Source organism: Pongo pygmaeus, chromosome 8 (genome assembly GCF_028885625.2).
Source record: "Pongo pygmaeus isolate AG05252 chromosome 8, NHGRI_mPonPyg2-v2.0_pri, whole genome shotgun sequence".
NCBI lineage: Eukaryota > Metazoa > Chordata > Mammalia > Primates > Hominidae > Pongo > Pongo pygmaeus.
Genome location: NC_072381.2, coordinates 28,959,104 through 28,983,394, shown reverse-complemented (window position 1 = coordinate 28,983,394; position 24,291 = coordinate 28,959,104). Strand labels below are relative to the sequence as shown.

General features: G+C 40.9%; 1 protein-coding gene across 2 annotated transcripts in view; it reads left to right on the top strand.

Annotated features, from left to right (window-relative positions):
- Positions 1-6,411: 6,411 nt before the first annotated feature.
- The window catches only part of LOC129006237 (outer dynein arm-docking complex subunit 2), a 196,046-nt gene continuing 178,166 nt past the window's right edge, over positions 6,412-24,291 (top strand). Inside the window, exons 1-7 of one of the 2 annotated variants that reach the window (XM_054435728.2) lie at positions 6,412-6,611; positions 10,231-10,493; positions 17,888-18,045; positions 20,221-20,413; positions 21,141-21,247; positions 21,452-21,588; positions 23,846-23,962. In XM_054435728.2, the coding sequence (XP_054291703.1) occupies positions 10,270-10,493; positions 17,888-18,045; positions 20,221-20,413; positions 21,141-21,247; positions 21,452-21,588; positions 23,846-23,962 (936 nt within the window). In that variant the 5' untranslated portion in view covers positions 6,412-6,611; positions 10,231-10,269. The remainder of the gene's footprint in view (positions 6,612-10,230; positions 10,494-17,887; positions 18,046-20,220; positions 20,414-21,140; positions 21,248-21,451; positions 21,589-23,845; positions 23,963-24,291) is intronic. The other variant, XM_063669699.1, reaches the window with a different exon arrangement.

Sequence of the window (24,291 nt, the reverse complement as noted above, 5' to 3'; positions counted from 1 at the left end):
TGTGCTTCCTGTCACCACAGATCTGGGCTCTGTACATTTATATTTTCTTTAGATATAAAAATTTTTATTGTAGTAAAAATGTAAAATTTACCATCTTAACCATTCAAGCCTACAATTCAGTGGGATTAAGTACATTCACATTTTTGCGCAACCATCACCACCATCCATTTCCAGAACTTTTTCATCTTCCCAAACTGAAGCTCTGTACTTATTAAACAATAACTCCCCACTGCCCCCTCTCCCAGTCCCTGGCAAACACCATTGTACTCCTAGACTACTTTCGGACTCAATTTCTTCTTTCACTTAATAAAAGAAAAGGAGCACTGCTGGCTAATGGGATCATTCTCTATGTGCAGGCCTTCTTGCATATATGTGATTGAGTTTATTGTAGAGAAAGGTACTAGAAAATGGAGTTGTAGAAAGAAAACAGGTGGAGACATAAACTGGACAAGGGTTTTCATGCTGGGCGTCCTATCCAAAGGCTTCAGCAGTCCTGACGCAGGTCTGTCCAATTCTTTTGCATCAGCAATCTGATCTTGCGAGTCATTTCAGTGCTGTAGGACTGCCGGCAGGTTTCATAGCTTTCCTGCTGTCAACAGTGGCATGGCTTCTCATCGTACCCCTGATGGCATCCCCGATGCTTAACGTCCTCAATGAGTCCATCTACGGTGAGGATTCCTTTGAGGGTCCTGTACCCTCCATGGCCCTTCCTGTACCATCATAGTCCTGGCAATGAACTTCGGATGTTTTGCCATGAACTTGGATTTAAGTCTCCACTCTGCAGGGCCCCACGCACTCAGTATCCAGTGAACCTGAGGCCTATTCTGCACATTTAGAGGTCATGGCTCCTAGAGGAGAATGTTCCACCAAGGGACATAAAACTTTAAGTTATGGTGGCTATTTTGTAACTTTGGACTCTTTACACAAGAGACAAAAAGGCAAGTAAAGGAGTCATGATCCCAATAAAAGAAACTGCCCTAGATCATCAGGAAGAGGGAGGTTGCTGTTGCCAAGTGGGGTAAGGATGTCTTTGCCCAGTTTTGATGGTAAAGGTATAGAGTAGTCACCGCTTGAGAAGGGCATGATGCCAGAAACTCAGCAGTGAGGGTCAGGATCACCCCCACCAAGGAAACCATCTAGATTAGCAAAAGTGCTAGTGAAACATGCAGGGAATCTGGAATGGGCAGAAGAGGAGGGCAGAAATGGATACGTTTTGGCTTGGAGACCAACTGCAGAGCCAGGGCTTGCAATTTTGTCTCATCTTTCACTTGTAAGTTTCCCCAGGGAAAGCTGACCACCAGGATTCTGGAAGAGCTGCTCCCAGATACCGCTCTCAGAGCTGTATTGCGTGATGCTAGTGATCTCAGCTGTGCAAGGGGTGGACAGTAGGGGATGCTGTGGACTGTCCAGATATCTGACCCCATCCCACCTCTCCAAGACCAAAGCACTCGTGCCCTCAGCTGCTGGGGAGTATGGGCAGATGATAGCCCTCAACTGAAAGAGTAAGGTTATGCCCTATTCCTGGGGACAGCCTGCACCCAGGGACTGGCTGATAATGATCAGTTGATAAGAAGATCTAGAGGTCCAGCCCCTTTGCCTCAATATGGGAAAACTGTTGGGCCATCCCAGCTTCAGGGCTCTCCGTGGGACAGTTGTGACTGCATGGCAGTTCAGCTTCTCTCTCGGTCTAATCTTCTTGCCTTCACTCTCCTGAGGGCACTTCTCAATACATTTCTTACATGCCCTTCTCTATCTCAGAGTCTATTTCTCAGGGGAGCCTGAGTCCAGGTGTCTTATTAATAGTCTCTTTCTTTCTACTCATGCATTTCTCTAATTTACTCCCACCGTGTAACCAGAACAGCTTCTTAACAAGAGAAATCGGAGCATGTCACTCCCTGCTAAAAATCTTCCAGTAAATTTCATTTGTTCTTGGAAGAATATTTCAATTGTTATTATAAGGTTCCACCTCATGCAATGCTTCCCACCAATTCAGTCTCTTCTCCTTTCTCTCCTTTGCTACTGTGCTTCATGCCAGTGGCTCTCCTTCTAGTCCAGGAATTCTGAGTTGAGTTTAGTAGGCTCCTTTTTTGGCCAGGACTTGAATTGGATAATCGAGTTCTGCCAATGGAGTGCCTGGCACAAATTGGCATCCAAAAAGCATTTATTGAGTAAATGAATGTCTAGGAGATTAGAATCTAAAGAGAAGGAGCTATTTCATTTCCAGGCCATGGGCGTTGGTCCACAATGCATCACTGAGAAATATCAGAGGGCAAAGGGAGGCAGCTGAGGCTGCACTTCTTTGACTTTTTGTCTTTATCTATGAGAGAGGGTAGAATCTGGTGAATTTGGTTTTTAGAACTTCATAAGACTTCATGCAATTTTCTCTCATTGGAATTTCTGTCGCAAACTCCTAAAAAAAATCCGCAGAGAGGCAATTCTGCCCTATAATGAGACTTACCCCCATTATGACACAATATAAATGACTGTAATTCCCTGCAAACCTCAGGAGGTTTATTTCATCTGTCTTAGTCCTTTCCTGATTGAGGTACTAGATGCTTAAACCAACCTTGCCTCTTACTTTCTCCCTGGTTATGGCCTATAAATTCTTAGTCAGCTTCACTCTGACACAGATGAATGGGCCCTGGAAGCCTGCTGATCACATCTTTACAGAACGCTATGTGTGACGTTGAGTCCCCCTAAAATCATATGCTGAAGTCCTAACTTCCAGTCCTAACCTACAGTTGCCTCAGAGTGCAACTATACTGAACATAGGGTTTTTATAGAAGTAATCAAGTTAAAATGAGTTCATGAGGGTGAGTCCTGATCCAATATGACTGGCATTCATAAAAAAAAGAGGAAATAAGCCAAGAGGAGTGTCTCACACCTATAATCCCAGCACTCTGGGAGGCTGAGGCAGGCAGATCACTTGAGCCCAGGAGTTCAAGACCAGCCTGGGGAACATGGCGAGACCCCATCTCTACAAAAAAAAAAAAAAACCCACAAAAATTAGCTGAGTACGGTGGTGCATGCCTGTAGTCTTAACTACTTGGGAGGATGAGGCAGGAGGATCACTTGAGTCTGGGAAGTCGAGGCTACAGTGAGCCGTGATTGCATTACTGCACTCCAGCTTAGGTCCTGTCTCAAATTCAGAAATTTGCGTACAGAGACAAGCACACAGGGATAACATCATATGAATGTGAAAACAACCATCTACAAGCTGAGGAGAAAAGCCTGGAATTAGCTCTCAGAAGGGATCAATCCTGCCAACATCTTGATCTTGGACTTCTAGCCTCCAGCACTGTGAGATAAGACATTTCTGATATTTAGTCTGTGACACCTTGTTACAAAAGCCCTAGCAAATTAATGTGTGCAATCTGTGTCTGAACTCTCTGACACATGAGAGGAACAGATTTGCCCAAGCCAGGGCGGATGGTTTCACAAGAATCCCTGTAGATCATCAGTCCCCAACATTTTTGGCACCAGGGACCAGTGTCATGGCCGACAATTTTTCCATGGATAGGGTATGGGGGAGGGGATGGTTTCAGGATGATTCAAGCTCATTATATTTCTTGTGCACTGTATTTCTACTATTATTACATTGTAATATATAATGAAATAGTTACACAACTCACCATGACGTGGAATCAGTGGGAGCCCTGAGCTTGTTTTCCTGCAACTAGACGGTCTCATCTGGGGGGGATGAGTGACAGGGACAGATCATCATCAGGCACTGGATTCCCATTAGGAGCTTGTAACCTAGATCCCTCGCATGCACAGTTCACAATAGGGTTCATGCTTCTGTGAGAACCTAATGCCACTGCTGATCTGACAGAAGGTGTGGTGCGTGGGTGGGGACCCCTGCTGTAGATGATGTAATGTTGCGGAGGTGGACCAAAAACTATCAAGTTTTTCCCAGGAGCCCGTGGCAGATTTTCTCTAAAGTTTCAGTGGACAGCGCTGCACCATGTGCTTGCGCTGTAGCCATAGGCAGGGCTGGTAAAGTCCTCTGGTACAGCAAACCCTGGGTGTGCTCTCAGTGATGAAGGCTCTTTCCAAGATCATGGCTACTTAGAATCCTCAGGCTGGTTCTATTAACCCTAAGAAAATGTGGGCCTTGCCTTTCTGGTGCTTGGTGAAGAGTGTCAGGAAGCAAGGCATCTTTGACTAGGCGATTCATGAATTTAGCTCCTTCTACGTGCCAGTCATCCTTCTAGATCTTAGGAGTACAGACTTGAAGGAGGCAGAAAAGCTCCCTATTTTCATAAAGCTTACCTTGTAGGGGTGGCAGATGGGCAACAAGGCAAAGACAAGTTATGGCCAGGCACAGTGGTTCATGGCTGTAATCCCAGTGCTTTCAGAGGCCATGGCTGGAGGATCACTTGAGCCCAGGAATCAGAGGCTGCAGTGAGCTATGCTTATGATTATGTCACTGCACTCCAGCCTGGGTGACAGAATGAGACTTCGTCTCAAAAAAAAAAAAAAAACAAACAAAAAAAACAAGTCATGATAAATCCTTCAGGGAGTGACTGGGCCCAGGTAGTGTTTCATCATGACAAGGAAAAATTGGAAAGAGGCGACTGGGACTTCTTCAAATTTAAATATTATTAAGTTATTTTTGCTTAGAAAATATCAGGTAAAATAAATTCATATTTTGGCATCAGATTAAGCAATGTTAGAATTTTACACTTGGCATGAATTTGGCAAACAAAGACACAGTTGCTCAGATCTTGGTGGGTTCTGGTTTTTTCCAGCTTTGCAAACCAAGGTGAAATGTCCCAAATTTGGAAGATCTCTGGCTGGCATCCACATTGGACCCAGTAATGCTACCTCATGTCATACAGCTGATTAAAATGTGCAGAGGAACTAAAGTACCCACAGAAGCTTCCTTGCTTCCAGGACTGGGACTACTCCAGGATCCTTCTGAAGGATGCCCTCTGCTCCTCACCAGGTTGTGACCTGCATTACCGCCGCAGGTGTGATGCTGTTGTCTCAGACTGTAATCCACCCATTTTTAAAAGGGCTTCTCTGTATACCTATTAGCATAAACCTCTTTCTCACTCGTTGCAAGTCTAAGCTTCTCTGCAGGTAGTAGCTCCGTTAGGTGAAACTATTCCATTCCTAACAACTTTCGCACTTTCAAAAAGAGAAGAAAATAACCCAAAACAGGCCAGGCGCGGTGGCTCATGCCTGTAATCCTAGCACTTTGGGAGGCCGGGGTGGGTGGATCACTTGAGGTCAGGAGTTCGAGACCTACCTGGCCAACATGGTGAAACTTCGTCTCTACTAAAAGTACAAAAATTAGCCGGGCGTGGCGGCGCATTCTTGTAATACCAGCTACTCAGGAAGCCGAGGGGGGAGGATCTCTTGAACCCGGGAGGTAGAGGTTGCGGTGAGCCTAGATGGGAGGCAGAGGTTGCGGTGAGCCGAGATCGTGCCACTGCACTCCAGCCTGGGCGACAGAGCCAGACTTTGTCCCCCACCCTCCAAAAAACCCAAAACAGAGGACAAATATTTATACCTCATATCCCTACATGTTTGCAGAAAGGTTCTGCTTTGAGCTGAATCCGTATAATATTCTGACAGGTGATATCCTAATATCATTCCACATTTGCCTCTTTGGCATCCGGAAAAGAATCCAGTTTTAATTCCTAAACACCCCATCATCCTAAATGCTTCGGCAATGGTCCTTAACCACCGTGTCCCCCCACCCCAAGATAGTGCATTCTTCCCCATCCACCCCCACCTCAATATTCCCACTCCTTTATCCCTCACTCGTGTTCCAGTTGGGACTCTTGCTGGTAGGGTGTCTAGAGGTGCGGTCAAAACCGTCTTAATGGACAAAGGCAAAAGCCATTTAAAAAAGAGATGGGGGACATGTTTTCATTTCACTCGGATCTTCTGCCCTATTGAAGAGCGCTTTCTGCTTTCCCGGTGAGTATCAGAGTATTCTACCATATTTGTTTTTTTGGAGAGAAACATGTAAGCCTCAAATATCCTAGGAGAGGTCCTGTGCTATTTGGGGGTACTCAGTGAAGATTTCAGGTACATACAACGCACTTGTCTGGAAGCCTGTGGAGAAATGTAAAAAGGGGTTTCTAAGGAATATTTTGTTTCCTTTCTGCTCCATTTTAAGTTTTCTGCTAACTTGCCCCCGACCCCGCAACTGCTCACGACCTCTGTCAAAGTCAACCTTTCCCACGCGTGGAGTGAGTTACGATGCATACTCGGGAGTTGCATAAAAGTGTTTGAGAAAGGGAGATGCAAAGTTGAATAAAAGTGTTTCCCGGGAGGGGCCGAGCGGAAAGCAGCAGGTGGCCGGGGCGGGTGGAACCCAGCGCGGGCGCAGAGCGTCTCTGGCGCGGGCATTCGGTGCAACGGGTCCGCGGGAGTCTTGGATGCGCGGAGGTCCCGAGACCGGGGTAACGGACTGGGCTGCGGTCGCGGCCGGGTGAGGTTGGGAGCGGAAGGCGGCGGCGGCGGCGCCTGGGGGAGGGCACGTGCCCTGTAGGTCTCCCGCAAGGGCGCAGCCGTGCGCTGCCGCAGGGCGCGCAGTGTTGACCCGCGTCCTAGCAACAGGCGGGCGCCGACTGCAGGGGGGCAGGGCGCTGCAGGTGAGTGCGGCTGGGGGTCTCCACGCTCACCCCCGCAGGGGTTCTGCAGCCGGCAGCGTGGATCGGGAAACCGAGGCAGCTCTCTGGCCCCGCCGCTGCCGCTCTCGCCTGCTCCCCTTTCTCTCCCGGGGACCAAGACCCGCCCCCTTCCCTTCTCTGTCCCAGCCCCATCTCACTCCTTCCTCCCCGCGAGACCCTGCCTCGGCCCTAGGTTGGGGACCGTCTGCTCCTCAGTCCCTGCGCCCCTCTCTGCACTACCCCGGCCCCATCACCTCCCGGATCCGCTCTCCACTTCTCCCGCCGCTTCCCTGCCTCTCCTTCCCCCAGCCCGTCTTTCTCCTCCGCCCTTGCAGCTCTGCCTCCCGCTCCCAGCGTGGTTTTCGCCGTCCCTTTCCTCCTCGTCCCCTTACCGAATCCATCCCTGGAAACTTAGGGTCTCAGCTCTGACGCCCCCTTCTTGTAACGAGTCTGGTGGGGGGCGTCATCCCACACTAGGCTTAGCTTTGGTTTTACTTAGGGCCCTGTTCATGTCATGTCTAAAAGTTCGATTTTCTGTAGGTCTTACTGAGTAACTTCTGCATTCTCAGAAAGCCGTGTATGCGCGGACTCCCGGTGGATGTTACCAACCACGTTCATAGATCTCAGAGCTGATGGCTGCCTTTCCATAGCCCCCTAAGGAATTCGGTTGTGCTTCTGTTTAAGTGTTAATGACGTGATTCCCGAATGGGTTTCATTTCACTAATGATGCTGGAAGCTTGAAATTGACCCTTAGAAAGAAAAACAATCTATGGTATCTATTGGATAAAGAGAAAAATGAGTGTTAAGTGATTCCCAGTTTATGTAAACATCCCAGTTTATGTAAACACGTAACCAAAACTTTTTTCCTTTTAATCTTTAAATTTTCTTTCTTTACTTCAAAGGTATGTGCTGTGTATTTACATGGATTCATTTTAACTATGGTTCTTAAGCCGAAAGAGCTTGGCAATGGGTAGAAACTGGGGAGCAACTGGTTTTGATTTTAAAATCTTAGTTTTGAGTTATACCGACCATTTTTGAACACCATTTATTTATTTATTTATTTTCTAATAACATTGATCTTGCCTTCTGGATTGTCATAGGCCACCCTGAGGTTTTCTTAAGCTGACCAACCTTCTTGAATAAAACTTGTGCATTGCTACGGTTCACTAGACTTGGAAATACAATTTGAATAGGTTCAAATGTTACATTTCTGTCAAAATTTATCTTGACGAAAATAACGATTTTGCATTTCTTAATTCTGTGTTAAAGGTCCTTCAAGAAGTTACTATGTGGTATGTTGACTACCATAGCGTTACATAATCTATTTAATTTCGCATTTTTTCTTTAAAAATGTGCAAGAAGCAATCTTTATAAGATTACCAAATGTTATACTTAAGATTAAAGACAGACAGAACTGTTCACCTAAGCCTTTCTGTATAAGATAAAGCTATTTGCACTTATTTCACACTATTTTACACTGATTTGCACTTATTTTACACAACAATGGGAAATTCAAGAGTCTCACACATACATATCAGAACATGTTTATGTGTTTAAATCTAAAGCATTTCTCATCGGTTAGCAATAGAAACAAAATGCTGGAATACTAAAACAAACGCCCAGAACAAATTCGTGCACTAACTTCTACGCTTTATTTCATGAACACTTTGGTATATATGTTTCTGGATTAGTTGTTCTCGACCCTATCTGATCCAGTACTTGGTTTTTATAACAAATATGTTGTAAGGCTGCTTTGCTATCCTGAAATCAATATCATATATTATAATCCTACATATTTAATATAGTTTTAAATATTGATAGCATGCTAACTGTAAAATGAAAGAAAATAATTGTAAGAAAATATCGGCATGTAAACGCTCAAGTACCACTACACTAGACTATATAAGGAAGTAGTCAGATGTCCAGCCTTACACAGAATGACTGTGAACACAGCAGCCCCAAATGCAGACTGATACAGATGTGCCATTGCAACTTAAATTTCTCAAATAACATTGCCATCAATGGTGTCATTTTCCAAAATGCTGAGCTCTTGGTAAAATTCCACATAAAACAAAGTATATACAACCTTCCTTTCATTTATGATAGCTACAATTCTGGAAAATTCAGGGAGTAATAAAACTGTGACAAAATACTCTGCAATTTTTGCAAAGTGCAGAAAAATTCTAGGCTCAGGTAGTGCTTATCCGAAGTTTTTCACTTACCAGATGCCTGGAGGTTACAGCAGAATTCTTCCTTCTGAGGTACTGTCCTGAACAGAAGGATATTTTACATTGTCGGTCCTCAACACTAAAGGCCGATAATGCCCCCTTTCCTATCATGTTGATAACTAGACATCTCTATAATATTTCTATACTCTTTATCAGCAGTAAGTACTGCCCTGTTGCCATCCAGTGATCTCCTGTGATTGAATTTTATAGGTAGTTCTAAGATTTAATACAGTACAGAATGTAAAATCTCCAAGTCTAATCTTTGTACTTTAAGCCTTTGTAATAATGATGGGAGAAAAAAGCCAATTTTATTCTATATTTAACTGTATAACCATTCTTCTAATATTCTGGAAGAAAGATTTTATCAATAAGTGCTATACAAATGAGAAAAGAAACAAGTATAGATTATCTGCCAAAAAAGTCTTAAATGTTCATTATGAAGTCAGAACTTGCTTTCTAACTTGGCTCTTATTTAACGTTACAGATTTTGTTACTTTTGAAAAGATCTTTTACAGACTAATTTCTATTTAGCCAATGTGAAGTTTGTCTCACTTGAATTGGTTTTAAATTTTACTGCTAGACTCTTCTGATAACTAATTTAGATAAAAAGGCTGAGTGAGTCTCACTTATTCCTACATCTCTCACATTAACTCTTAAGAAGGTTGTGAATTACAGTAAAATGTCATCTGGGTAGGATATACAGGCAGGGAAAATAGTATTTGGATTGTCCACATATTCTGGTAATAGGATCAATGTGTCCTATATTGATTTCCAGAAAAAAATTATATTTCACAATACTGTTCTTATTCTATTTTTTTTTTAACTCAGAAGGCACTTGGGGAACCCAGAGCTATCAGAATCATGTTCTTCAGTCATCATTGTGATGATGCAGATATTATCACTATAAGAAAGTCGGGATAACAGTATTCAGTTTAATAGTGTAATTCTAAACAGTGTGTGTCCTAGCTCAAAGGAATGTTTGTCCCTGAAACTGCTGGCTCCCAACAGAGCTGTGAACAAAAGCCCTTAATACCAACCTCTTCCACTTCCTTGTTTTCCACTCTTGGAGTTTTCTGTTTGGGTTTTATGCCTATCTGTTTGAATCGTCTCTCTTAGGTCCCAGGGAAATTAGAAAGAAGTTATTAATTTCAGGGCAAATACCAGAAATTTCTTAAATACTAGTCAGTTTTACCTAGTGCTGGTTTACTACTTCATTGAACTGAAGAGCGATTAGATAATTTTAAAAAATCAATCTTCCAAGATTAATAAGCAGAATGTGGGGTGGGGAGTACTAGTTTAAAGTCTTGAGAATGAAAAATGTTCCAAGGAAAAGGTGGATGCTATTGTCTCTTTCTCTTTTGACTCTGATGTAGTGCGTGTGCTAAGCTCAGGTCTGAGCACTGGCAGATCCCATGGGTGTGGCTCTGATGAAATTGGCGCAGTGGACTGCTGCCGGACATGGAACTGGCACCCTCGAAATCACCCCTCTAAATGAAGCGATATTGAAAGAAATTATTATGTTTGTGGAGAGTTTTATCTATAAACATCCTCAAGAGGCAAAATTTGTTTTTGTGGAACCACTTGAGTGGAACACAAGTGTGGCGCCTTCAGCATTTGAATCAGGTTATGTTGTCAGGTAAGCCAGTTACTTGCTTCTAGGATTTGATATCTTCGTTGTACATATTATTATCGATTGGTTCTAGGTTTGGGGGCAAGTCACCTAACCTCTCTGAACCTCAGAAATCCTCTAAACCAGGGATTGTGAACCAGAGACACACAGGTGAAGTCTGAGGATATTCAGCTTGGCCAACACAGTATCTTTCTAAGTTTTCAAATTAAACAAAATTTTATTTTTTGTGGGTAAATTTCTTTTAACAGGGCATCCATTATCCAGGTCACTACACTGCCAATATTCATTGCTGCTTTATGCCTGGCCTTTCCACCCATATGTGAGTGTATATATATATATATATATACTTTTTAGAGATGGGGTCTCACTATGTTGCCCAGGGTGGTCTCAAATTCCTGGTCTCAAGTGATCCTCCTGCCTCAGCCTTCTAAAATGCTAGGATTACAGGCATGAACCACCACACCGGGTCATCCATATTCTTCTGAATTTTATTTCTATAAATGTGTGGGGTACTTCCATATTACCTGCCAGATGCCAGGAGCCATTGGTTTCATGACCTCTGATGTAGACGAAATCTCTTCTGGTATTTAAATTGATCAATTCCTGGGATAGAAGCAGGAGGCAGCGGGGAGGGGTGATGAGTGATGAATTTTGATTTTGCTCAATATAAGGGAGAGAATTCTTAAGAATTACTCGTGTCCTCAGATTAGAGCCTTTCAAATCTGAGATGAAAAAAAATTTACTTCTGTCTCAAACAGTGAACTTTCAATCTATCTCATTCAAACATGGCTAAAATATATATATATACACACATACGCATAAATTATGTGAACAAATTAAATATAATTGTATAAGAATGTATTATTTCATTAAGCATTATAATTATACAATAAGCAAGCTAACAAATACACATACACACACACGCACACACACACACACATATATATTTTTGCCAGCCTCAGTTTATTCTGCACCTTAGGCATTCTATTTTCTACCACCTTGTTCTTCTTTGTTCTGGATATGAACTTTTAAAGTCTGATCATATCAAAAACAGTTGCCTAGCTAGCCAAAGCTTCCTGTAGATGCCTTTTCCCTTTTCTCTCTTTGGGATTATTTGTGAGGATAAAGTCAGAATTTCATTTTTAGAACTGCAGCAAAACCGTTCTTAAACTGCATTTCAAGAGCTCTTTAATTCTTCTATTGGTCGGCCTTCTCTCTGAGTTGTTTGAAGTCATATTTATTTATTTATTTTTTCTGGAGATGGAGTCTCGCTCTTTTGCCTAGGCTGGAGTGCAGTGGTGTAATCTTGGTTCACTGCAACTTCCACCTCTCAGGTTCAAGCGATTCTCCTGCCTCAACCTCCTAAGTAGCTGGGAATATAGGCGTTCGCCACCACGCCTGGCTAATTTTTTGTATTTTAGTAGAGATGGGGTTTCACTCTGTTGCCCAGGCTGGTCTTGAACTCCTGAGCTCAGGCAACCCGCCTGCCTCAGCCTCCCAAAGTGTTAGAATTACAAGTGTAAACCACCACACCCGGCCTGAAGTCTTATTTTTTTAATGGTGCATTTTATTTCTAACTGTGCCAGTGGTAACTTTCTTCAGAAGTGCTTGTCATTTCTGTATTGTTCAGCTTTTTCCTAACCTTTGAAATATGATCTCCTACATAAAACAAATTAAAAACATATTAACTACTTGGCTGATCACGGTGGCTCACACCTGTAATCCCAACGCTTTGAAAGGCCGAGGTGGGCAGATCACCAGAGATCAGGAGTTCAAGACCAGCCTGGCCAACATGGTGAAATCCTGTCTCTACTGAAAATACAGAAATTAGCCGGGCGTGGTGGCATGTTCTGTAATCTCAGCTACTAGGGAGGCTGAGGCAGGAGAATTGCTTGAATCTGGGAGGTGGAGGTTGCAGTGAGCCGAGAGTGCACCACAGAACTCCAGCCTGGGCGACAGAGAGAAACTCCATCTCAAAAAAAAATTAATTTTTTTTATAAAAATGCATTTAAAGCAGATGACAGAAAAGAATATCATGATTGTTTTGCCTCTGTACAAATTTTGTGCTCCAAGCACAAACATGATCACATCTGACCCCTAGTTAGGTGGGCTGTGACACACACCTCTCAAATCTATCACTATTTCCCCCTGTTCTTGTCCAGATTCTTTTTGCTTTATTTCCATTCTTGTATCTCAGCACACAGATATTTATGTATTTATTTAAGACAGGGTCTGGCTCTGTTCCCCAGGCTGGACTGCAGTGGTGTGATCATAGCTCACTGCAGCTCAAACTCCTGGGCTCAATGGATCCTCCCACCTCAGCCCCTCCAGCAGCTAGGACTATAGGCACATACTACTATGCCTGGTCAATTTTTCTATTTTTTTGTAGAGACAGGATCTCACTATATTGCTCTGACTGGCCTTGTACTTTTGGCCTGAAGAGACCCTTCTGCCTTGGCCCCCTGAATTGCTGGTATTTCAGACCTGAGCTGCTGTGCCCAGCTTTGCATGCAGTCTTTATGCACAGTGTTCCCTCCTGAGAAGGACATTTTGACATTTTGAAACAATTACCCCTTCATTTTTATACTTCTGTCATGTTTACTATGCAACTTTTCCTTGGGCTAATTTCTCAATCCATTCTTTTTGTGTCTGACCGTTATTGGTATCTTTGATGTTGGAAGGGTAGAGAGAGGTATTGGTGTTGTATTTGAAGGAAACCATGCTTGCCTGGCTCTGATGAAAACCAAGAGTGCCTTGAAGAAGGCAAAGGGTACAGCTGAGATTTTGGTCACAATGGAAAATACCAGATGCTTTAATATCCAGGTCTTGACTGTGCCCCTTGGTCTACTCCCCAAACCAAAGAAAGTTCAGTAACCCGTAACCACTCAGTGTTTGCTATGAAAAGTGATGTCCACCAGAGATATTCTCAATTGCCCAAAGAATTTATTATCAAAACAGTCCCCATGACCTCATTCATTGCCCTTTGGACCAGGCACACTCTTTTGGCTTCTCTGCTGTTAGTACACTATTATACATTTATTGAAAGTGGGGAAGCTACTTTCCTTCCAGACAGGACTCAGGTCTGGGCATCCATGTGTAAGGCCAAGATTATCCTGAAGGATTTGAACTTGGAGTCTCCGGATGTGTTTCTACCAAATAGGAATGTCTTTGGATACTTTAAAGTAAAGGCGGATGCCTCTCCTTGTGGGTAGACCTCTCAGGCCTCTTGTTCCAAAACAAGTTAAGTTTTATCTACACTGGAATTCTGCCAAAGTAGATAAGCTACCCCTTTTTTGTTGGTCTCTGCAGACATTGATGGCAATATATTTATATTTGTGACCTTAGTTCTCACTTGATGTTGCACATTCCAAATGCACTGTGGGCAACAGTCAATAAAAGTTTGATCATTCTTTGTCTGATTAGGCTAATGAGCATCTGATACTGAAAATGATATTTTAGTCACACACTGGAAAGGTTTTATGTTTCATCAACCGCCTTCTGTCCTTTTGTGCAGATCGTTATTAATTGAATAGATGGGCATAGCCCTGTTCATGTTAAGTAATTGTCTTTTCCTTAGAATGATTCCCAGTTTTTTCATCATGTTATAACATTTGTCATCATCTCTCCACATTTAATTTTGGGGTGGGGGCTGGGGGTCCAATAGCTTTACTTTCATTTCGTGGAAATCATAGATCTCTTTGTATTATCATTTGCAATTGCTTTTGTTCTTATCAGACAGGATGAAATTAATAGTCTTCCTAAAACACCTCAGAATAAAGCTTAAATTTGCTGTAAACTAAGAACAAATGACACCACTCAATGGCAATACCATCTGTGGTACATAGAACCCAGGCACTTTGATTCTTTCTAATGTAGCTTGGGAAATTTATAAATTGGATAAATGCTCAGAATCACATGGTGAAAATGTTATTACCTGATTTTTTTTCCTTCTCTGGTAGAACTACAGTATGATTTTGAATCAAATGTGCTATAATATTGCCATATTTTATTTTTAAATCTCACTCTACTGCATCTCAGTGATATATATGCGTCGAGATAAAAATATATTCTGGTAGGAGTTGGGACAGGAAATCAGGTCGCCAGAGCAATGGCTCTTTTCCCTGCAAGAATGCACAATTCACACACAATTTATACCTTTCTGGACCTTAGCTTTGTGATCAATGTCATGAAAGGCTGAATTTACATGATCTCTAAGGTTACACTCAACCTATAAAATAATATTGTTTTATGAGACAATAATTATTGCATTTTGGTAAAATTTCTAAGTCACAGTAGTAGGGTCAGTGGCCGTAAGTTTTGTTACTGAGCTATTTATTTTTTGTCCCTGAGAACTGCTAGTTTCTTAGCTATAGCCTTATTTTCTATGTTACTATTTAGACATACATTTATTAGGTAGTAAGACACTAAATGAGGCCGAGTGCAGTGGCCCATGCCAGTAATCCCAGCACTTTGGGAGGTGGACATGAGAGGATCACTCGAACCCAGGAGTTCAAGGCTAGCCTGGGCAACATAGCAAGACCCTGTCTCTAAAAAATAAATAATAAATAAATAAACAGACCAATAAATAAATAAACAGCCAGGTGTGGTGGCATGCGGCTGTAGTCCCATCTGCTTGGGAAGCTGAGGGAGAAGAATCCCTTGAGCCCAGGAGTTTGAGGCTGCAGAGAGCTATGATTGTGCCACTGCACTCCAGCCTGGGTGACAGAGCAAGATCTTGTCTCTTAAAAAAAAAGGACACTAAACTCAATACTGAGGATTAAAGCGCTTTTCTGCTTCTTGCTTTAGAGTATAAACAGAATTTTTAGCTCCGTTCCACGATTCTGGTTTAAAAGTGTCTCCATCAGGTCATTGGAGTTTTTGATAGCTCATTCTTCCTGACCTTCACAAAGTGAGTGCAGCATTTTTCTTTCTGAGAGCTCATTCTTCAGGTGTTAGAAACTGTGAGCCTGAACACTGAAACTTCCTCTTCAAAATCTTGTCGATAGCTGGTGGTTTTTATTTTTTAAATCTATTTTTATTTTGTTTTTTTCAGATGGGGTCTCACTCTGTCACTCAGGTTGGAGTGCAGTGATGTGATGTTGGCTCACTGCCACCTCCGCCTCCTGGGCTGAAGTGATCCTCCCACCTCAGCCTCCCAAGTAGCTGGGACCACAAGCAGGTGCCACCATGCCTGGTTGATGTAGCTGGCATTTTATTTCTGACTTCTCTGTTAAGTTACAGGCTTCATCTGGTAGGAGCAATGAAAAATGTCACCTGTGCCCTTTGGTTTCTCACCAGGAGTTTCACTCTCTCTAGTTAAGTAGCTTGGTATCTTTGGCATTCGGTCAGCCTGTTACTTAGCCCTCTCACCATCCACTTAGTGTAAGTGGCCAGCCCTTGATGTGAGTAACCTTTAGGTAACAGGCCTTTAAGAAATCTCTTAAGTCCTAAGGGCATTATTCCAGAAGCTTAATTTTAGAGAAAATATACATTTTGTGAACAATGCATGTCATTGGCAAGTCTAGAAATATTTTATTCATTCATTTATTCCACAGATGTTTACTAAATGTCTTCTATGTGCAGTTCCTATCTGAAGTGCTGGAGATAGGGGCAGTCCCTATCTGCACCCAGCAGAATCAGACTCATAAAGTTCCTCTGTGAGCCCTCTTTTGCTGCTGTAACACATTGCCACAAACCTAATGGCTTAACACACACAAATGTATTATCTTACAATTCTAGAGGTCAGAAGTCTAAAATGAATCTGAAGGGCTAAAATCAAGGCATCGGCAGGGTTGCATTCCTTCTGGAGGCTTAAGGAGAAGTTATTCTTTGCTTTTCCAGCTTCTAGAGGCCCTTAGGTTCCTTGGCTCATGACTCATGGCTCATGGCTCCTTTGCTCATGGCCCCACATCACTCTGACTGCTGCTTCCATCAGCATATCCCTGTCGCTGCCTCTGTCCCTCCTGTCTTCCTCTTATAAGAACACTGGTGATTATGTTTGGCTTCCTCCAAATACCCAGAATAGTCTCCCCATCTCAGGATCCTTGACTTAATTTCTATGCAAAGTCCCTTTTGCCATGTAAGGTGACATGTTCATAGGTTCTGGGGATTCAGATGTGAACATTATTCTGTCTCCCCTAGTTCCTATCCTCTTGTTTTTATTCTAATGAGATCATCAGTAATAAGTAATCTGGGTCGGTCAGATTTACTTTTTCTGATGAACTAGCAACATTTTACATCTATGTATCTACATTGCAATTCAAAATATGTTAGATCAGGCCAGGTGTGGTAGCTCACGCCTGTAATCCCCGTACTTTGGGAGGCCGAGGTGTGTGGATCCCTTGAGCTCAGGAATTCAAGACCAGCCTGGCCAACATAGTGTAACCCCGTGTCTACTAAAAATACAAAAATTAGCGAGGCATGGTGGTGCACACCTCTAGTCCCGGCTACTTGGAGGCTGAGGTGGGTGGATTGCTTGAGCTCAGGAGGCAGAGGTTGCAGTGACCCAAGATCACGCTGCTGCACTCCAACCTGGGTGACAGAGGGATACTCTGTCTCACAAAAAAAAAAAAAACAAAAAAACAAAAAAAAAAACAACAAAAAACTAGATCAGGTGTTATGGTGTCAGCAGTTTCATCAGAGATAGCCTCCTGTAATACAAAACCTAGACAGTTTAGTTAATGCTGTAAGTGGTAGAAATCTATAGAAATATCACTTCCATGAAAACATCTTAATATTTTTTAAATGCCAACCTGAAAAAAATCATTAAAATGGATGGAAACACAAAGCTAGGAGACTCAATAACTTTTGATCAGGAAGAGTCCATTTAGAAAAACTGCCTGTTATCCCAAGGCAAACCAAATAAAGGAGTTTAGAGTGGGAAAGGAATTCACAGAGAGGATCTAGTTTGCCTTGAGTTTGCTTTTTTTTTTTTCATAGCTTTTTTGTTCATAAACACAGTGTAGCCAAGAAAACTCCTAACCACTAATTACTGTGGTGTAAAAATTTTATAAATAAAATAACATTAGAAATCCCCAAAGCATGAATGGTTTTGCAGAACCAGTGATTTTTAAAAAGATGCCAGAAATCAACACATTTTAGAAAACAAAAACAAAAACTGTGACTATTTGAGTTTAATTGTGAATTCAAGAAATTGCTAAAAAAAAAAAATTCTCCCTTGGTTATATCCTATTGGTCACTAGTGTTGCTAGTAAGTTTGAGGATTTAAGATTTTGAGTGTGGAAGAAAGTGGGAAAACAGATGAGCTACTAACCAGATGTATTTATATTTTCTGTATTTTATAATGAGATATAGGAATAATCTGTCTAAATGTCTTAAATTTAACTTCTACTGGCCTCCAGGTAGCATGAAGCTTTCAATTTTTTATTTTTATTTTTTAGTGAGACAACAGTCAAATCAGAAGAAGTTGACAAAAATGGACAGCCTTTGCTATTTCTCTCTGTACCACAAATTAAAATTAGGAGCTTTGGGCAGCTGTCACGCTTGTTACTTATTGCCAAAACTGGGAAGTTGAAGGAAGCCCAAGCATGTGTTGAAGGTGATCTTAATGCTCCAGTCTGTGATTTGAACTTTTAGAAACAATCTTGCTGGGAAAGTGGGGAAAGGGTGGGAGGATCATTTGTTAGAGTCTCTTAAAAAAAAATTCTACAATCTACAAGGTAAAAAGTCAAATGTACGACTTCATGAAAATGTTATTAATTTTCCTTGGCTGCAATACTATGCTCCTATCAAATTTCTGCTTTAAAATGAAAGGCCTGCTACCTTACCACTGGTAAGTTTCTAGGTTTCTGATTTTAGCATGTGGTTTGAAAGAGAACCTTCTCAGCTTCTGGAAAGCACAGGGGACTGTAGCCTGTTAGGTCAGTGTCAGGAGAGAAGACAGATGACAAGGGCCGGCCTCTGAATCCACTCTCTCTCGGCATACTGCCAAGGAATAGATTGAATGACAATCTATTTCCTTTAAAATGAATGTAGGCTCTTTCTTTACAATGAGACAGCCTTTAATAATCTCCCTTTCCACTTTTCTCAGCCATATTCCACTGTGGACTTCACAGCCTTCTGTGAATAGTTACAGTCATTCAACTTCGTGGCAAATATTTTTCTTCTTCTTAAAAATATATGATGTTCGCACTATTATCTAATCATCTAACATGCAAAAAATGAATGTGGTTGCCTGCTATAATTGTGTGGTAAATGTTTCTTATGAGTGGAAATACCTAATCATAGGTGATAATGTATGTGTTCTGCTTTATTGGAATTGTGTGACCAATGGGTTTCTGGCACAAGGTATTTGAATTCTGCCCCTTTCTGTGTGAGACGGGAAGATGGTCTTTTTTTTATTTTTATTTTTTAGATGCCAGCCTCAGGATGGCAACCTCTTTTTATGCCTTGCCTATTACTCCTTATTAGGCGAGGGTATCAAGTCTTGAAGAGTAAAGCTGAATTCAAGAAGGTAGTTAATAGATGAAGCATTATTCATTCAATTCAACTCAATTGGTAGATATAATACATAGATTTCTATATAGCTGAATACTTATCCATTCGCTAAATACTTATCCTTTGCTACATTCTGCCATTTCTGCGAGAATTTTGGTATAACCCTTAGTTTCAGGTCCAAGTTGCATGGTACATGGCAATTTGGTAGTCAGGTTTATGCCATTCCTCAGAATCCGCCTGCTCTTTTTGTAAATCTCTGTGTGATGACAGTCATAAGGCTGTTAAGTTGAGATGCTCAATAAATGGTTGATTCCTTTGTCTCCTTTTTGCTGCTCTCCTCTCCCGCAGTGAAGTCCTTTTCTCAGCCTTAAGGTCGTGGCATATCCCATGACCACATGGGAATGTTAATGCCTTCGCTATACTTTTCTTCATGTCATTTAAGTTAAGCTTTCTGAATTAGTCTCATAGGCCTTCCTCTCCACCCCCATCTTAATGCATACATATTTTCATCTTTCTCAAATTTCTCCATTCTAAACAAGGGTTTTCCTCTTTCTCCTTCATTTTCAACCATATTGGTTTTTGACATTAACCAAATTCTGTTTTCAGCATCTCTAGGTTCAACTTTCACATCTATATCAGCCTTGATAATGAATTGGTATTTGTTTTCACTATAATTTTAATATATATATATAATTACATTGTGTATATATTATATATATGGCTAGATGTGCTTTCCAACTCTAAGATCATATGGCATTGCAAATATTAAGCCATTTGAATAGTTGCAAAAGAGTGCTACTGGGTCTGTAGGCTTAGGAAAGCATGCTATTTTGGAAAGAAAGCCTTTATAAATACCCAGCACTGCTACACACACATACACACATGCACATATAGTTCTAGTGATGATTCTTCTAAGGAGATCACTATTTCTCTATCTTCAAATAAATTCTGAATATAATAATTGAGTGTGCATTCTGAACAATGCCCCATGGCCCATTAAAAAAGAAAGAATGAATGACTGTCTTGGTCTTTGTGCTATTAGGGAGATATATAGATGATATTACAATACAAACTAGAGCATCTCGTGAAGTAGAAGAAAGTTCCTAAAAGCAATGGAATCTCAGACGTGGAGATGAATTCTAATTGGGTCGTTTAGAAAAAGCTTAATGAAAGAAACACGTCTGAATGGACTTTGAAGGATTTATTAGTCTTAATGTTTGTTGTGCTAGAAGACAAGTGGATAATTTTTATTTGTCTCCTTTTTTTTTTTTGGCAGCTAACAGAGACCCCATAGTAAAAATCCTGGGCTCCGATTATAATACAATGAAAGAAGACTCAATTGCATTAGATATTCTTGGCAAAATTACCAGAGATGATGATCCTGAAAGTGAAATTAAGATGAAGATTGCTATGCTGCTTAAGCAATTGGATCTGTACCTCCTCAATCATTCTCTAAAACATATTTCATTGTGAGTCTTTTTCAAAAAGGAACCTCTATTGTATTGAGCCAAGATTGCACCACTGAACTCCAGCCTGGGGGACAGAGCAAGACTCTGTTTCAAAATAGATAGTTAAATAAATAACAAAATATTACAATTAAAATTAAAAAATTAAAAAGGAACCTTTAAAATTAGTTACAAAGTTGCTTTCAGAGTTTTAGAAAAAAAGACACAAGAAAAGTAAAGTATGGAAGTTATTGCTATGGATTTAACTTTACATTTTGTTGGAACAAACAATTTTCCTGGGATTCATTTATTCCAGTTCTAAAAATTAAAAATTTCAGGTAACATCACTAAAACATTCTGGTGGGGTTTCATGCAATTCTGAAGACATTAGGTGGCCTTGTTATTTTCAAATGCTCTCAAGACTATTACACAAATTATTAAATTATAATGCAGATATCATGTAGAGTTTGTATAGTCCAAAGCATGTTCATTTTCTAATAGTTTTAGTGTTAGAATATTATCAGCATGAAATAAAGTGAATATTTAATGGAGTACGTTTAATGTTGCATTAAACATGAATCACTAATTACTTGATGTGTTGACAGTGCTGTTATAAAATTATAGCATGGCTAAAATTAACTGCAATTTTAATTACAAAAAAGATATTTCTCCTGATACAATGAAATGTGTTCATATGTTTCCTAGATTCTGTTTAAAGTATTTAAGCTGACATTTTAAACATTTATTTCAGAGAAATAAGTTTAAGTCCTGTGACGGTGAAGAAGGATATAGAACTGCTCAAATGTTTCTCAGGAAAAGGAGACCAAACAGTCTTGGAATCTATTGAATATACCTCAGGTTTGATGTTTTCTCAGGCTCATTTTATGTTATTTACATTTTCATAATTACATTTGCAAAATGCTTTCAATGTCTACATTACAAGAGAAGGTTTAAGAAGGGGAAAGCTTAAAATTTCCACAATATTTATTTTGTGGAAGCCAACACTTTTTACCAAACTCTAGGTTAAGGAACTCCTGTTAATTCCTTGATGATTGGTTTCAGATTATGAATTTTCAAATGGATGTCGAGCCCCACCATGGAGACAAATTCATGGGGAAATTTGTTATGTTCTGGTGAAACCTCACGATGGTGAGACTCTGTGCATTACTTGTGGTGCAGGAGGAGTATTTTTAAACGGTGTAAGTAAATTTTTAAAAACGTAACTAAAGCCAGTGGACTTTGGTTGTTAGCTGTAGATGTCTCAAGGGTGTGTCCCAATGACCACAGAGAATGAATTACTGTTCCGTGGGATAGAAGCAGATTCCTTTGATATATGCTTGCTGGGCAAATCCAAAATAGCTTCAGAATTAGCTGTCTTATTCTCCACTGCAGGTCATTAAGCCAATCTGATAAGAAATGGGCTTCAAAGTGACCCATTCCACTTTATAAATGTCTTTAACGTAATCACTTCACTGATTTGTTACACAGCTTCCAAAGGATAGAAAGGTCAAAAAAGGAACATTGAGATAATACAGATGTCATAACTGCAGCTTGCATCCTAAGAGTTGGAGGGACGAAGGGAAAGAGAGGGGCTTATCTAAATGTAGAAGGTAGAAGACAGTGCCCCATGAAGCTGGGACCCACACCTCTGGGGAGGGTCCACTTCCAGGCTGTGCTGGTCCCCACAGAGTTCAGACCATTTCCATGAGGCAGGGCTCCAGATCTCTGGAGAGTGGGCACTGCCCAGTTAATGCTCATACCTCGGGAAGAGGATCCTTGTAGAGATGGCAGAGCTGGGACCCGGACCTTTGAAAATGGAGCACTGGATGACTGATAGTGATATTTCCCAGGGGGTGAGGTGAGCCTGTTTCTGGGACTGTGAAAAATCAACGAGCCTGGAAACTGGAACCAACTGTTGCTACTGGAAGCAACTGCCACTGTGTGGAAAGAAGGGCCGTTGCTGGGGTGACTCTAACAGGGACAGTGGGCCAGCAGGAAGCAGCAGGTCCCTCCTCCCTCTGCCAGCCTTTCAGTCTTCCTTTAGCTGATTCTAATGACGGAGCTTAACCTAGCCTGGTGAAAGGAGAAATATGACATTGCAGATTCCTGCGTAAGTAGCACAAAGTAGAGGCTGGGTGGCTGGGCTTTGAGCTGAGTGATAAACAGCACACAGTGTTCTGGATTAAAACACTTTCAGTCTCATCCCTATTCACAGAACCAGCTAGAAGGAGCTTAGCTTTCGCCTCTGCAACATCCTGCCCTCAGTATCTTCAACATAAATTTGGAACTCAGAAACAAAATTCTACAAGGAAGATCCAAGTCCTTAATGGGGACCCAGCCATCACAGGGGACTGCCTGTAGGGTTGTTACATGTTGGCTTGGGTTGGTACCAAAATGCTGGAGCCTGTTTTCTGATTACCTATAGTCATCTTTCTGACATGCCTTTTGGTGCTTTTCTTATTAGCATGACACTGAGCTCATTTCTACAAAGAGGAAGTAGACAAATAAGATTTTGCTTTGGTTTATCATGATGTTTTAGTAAAACGAAATCTCTAATTAGGAATAAAGGGACAAAAGAAGGAATGATTTTCTTTGACCTTCTGGAGGGGGGCAGGGAGTCTTTATTTCTATCAAAGGTTATTATTGATCTACATACATATAACTTATTTAGCATGGAGATATCTAAGTATCCCTTTAAGTTTTAAAAAAATGAAAGACGAGGCCCATAAAACTACTCAATAATTACAATAAAATTTAAAACACATTAGTCATATGTATAGAAATGTTTTTGTGTATACAGTTATATATAACAAACTGCAGTTATATGTATTTATGTACATATAGTTATGTGATGTGTGTGTATACATATATATATATTCTGTTATGGAAGAACAATAGAGGTAGGGAAGAAAAGGAAAATGAGGAAAGGAAAGAGACAAGAAGAGAGAGAGACACATGGGTGTGTGGACAGATCATTACATAGAGATCTAGAAAATAAGCCTATAGCATCTATGCCACAGACAGAAGAACAGAGTGTGACAAACAGAAACATAGGCTTTTCCACGGTTAAATTCTAACCTTGAAGACTTTTATGACATCGTCAACTAAGGCTCGTGAGGTCATAATGCATTTTCAGAGTAGAGGAGAGCGGAGAGAAGGAAGCTCTCACTTCTCTGCTGAATAGCAGAGTGCCTTACATGCATATAGGAGGTACTCAGTAAAGCCTTGCTGAATGAATGAACAATTGAATGAAGGAAGGAATGAGTGAATGAATGGAAAAATAGATAACATTAAATTAAGGGGGAAGGATTTTGCCTATACATTTCCTGTATAAAGACTACCATATAGATCCTTTGGAGATGAAAATAATACGTGTGGTTAGCTTGTGATGTATTGATCAGGTTCTTATAATTGTTCTTATGGTAATCATAGAACAAAACTTGTTTTTTCCCAAAGGGCAAAACAGGTGATGAAGGGGACATTAATTATGAGAGAAAAGGTTCAATTTATAAAAACCTTGTCGCATTTTTAAGAGAAAAATCACCAAAATTTTCAGAAAATATGTCTAAACAGGTAAGTTTTATAGTTTCTTTTGAGCTTTCATAGCACTATGTTACTAAACTACAACTTTCTATGGTACAAGAAAAATAGTAATTTTGCCTATTTTTGGACACTTTTTATTATTAGTGTTTTTTTTTACAACATAACATAACATAAAAATATTGTAAATGTAGTATCATTGTTCAGGGTTCAGTGGCATTAATTACATTCACAATGTTGTACAAATATCACTATTATCAATTTCCAAGTCTTTTTCGTCTCTCCAACTTGAACTCTATACCCATTAAGCAATAATTCCCCATTCCTTCTTCCCTGACTTCCTGGTTAACTCTGATCTGCTA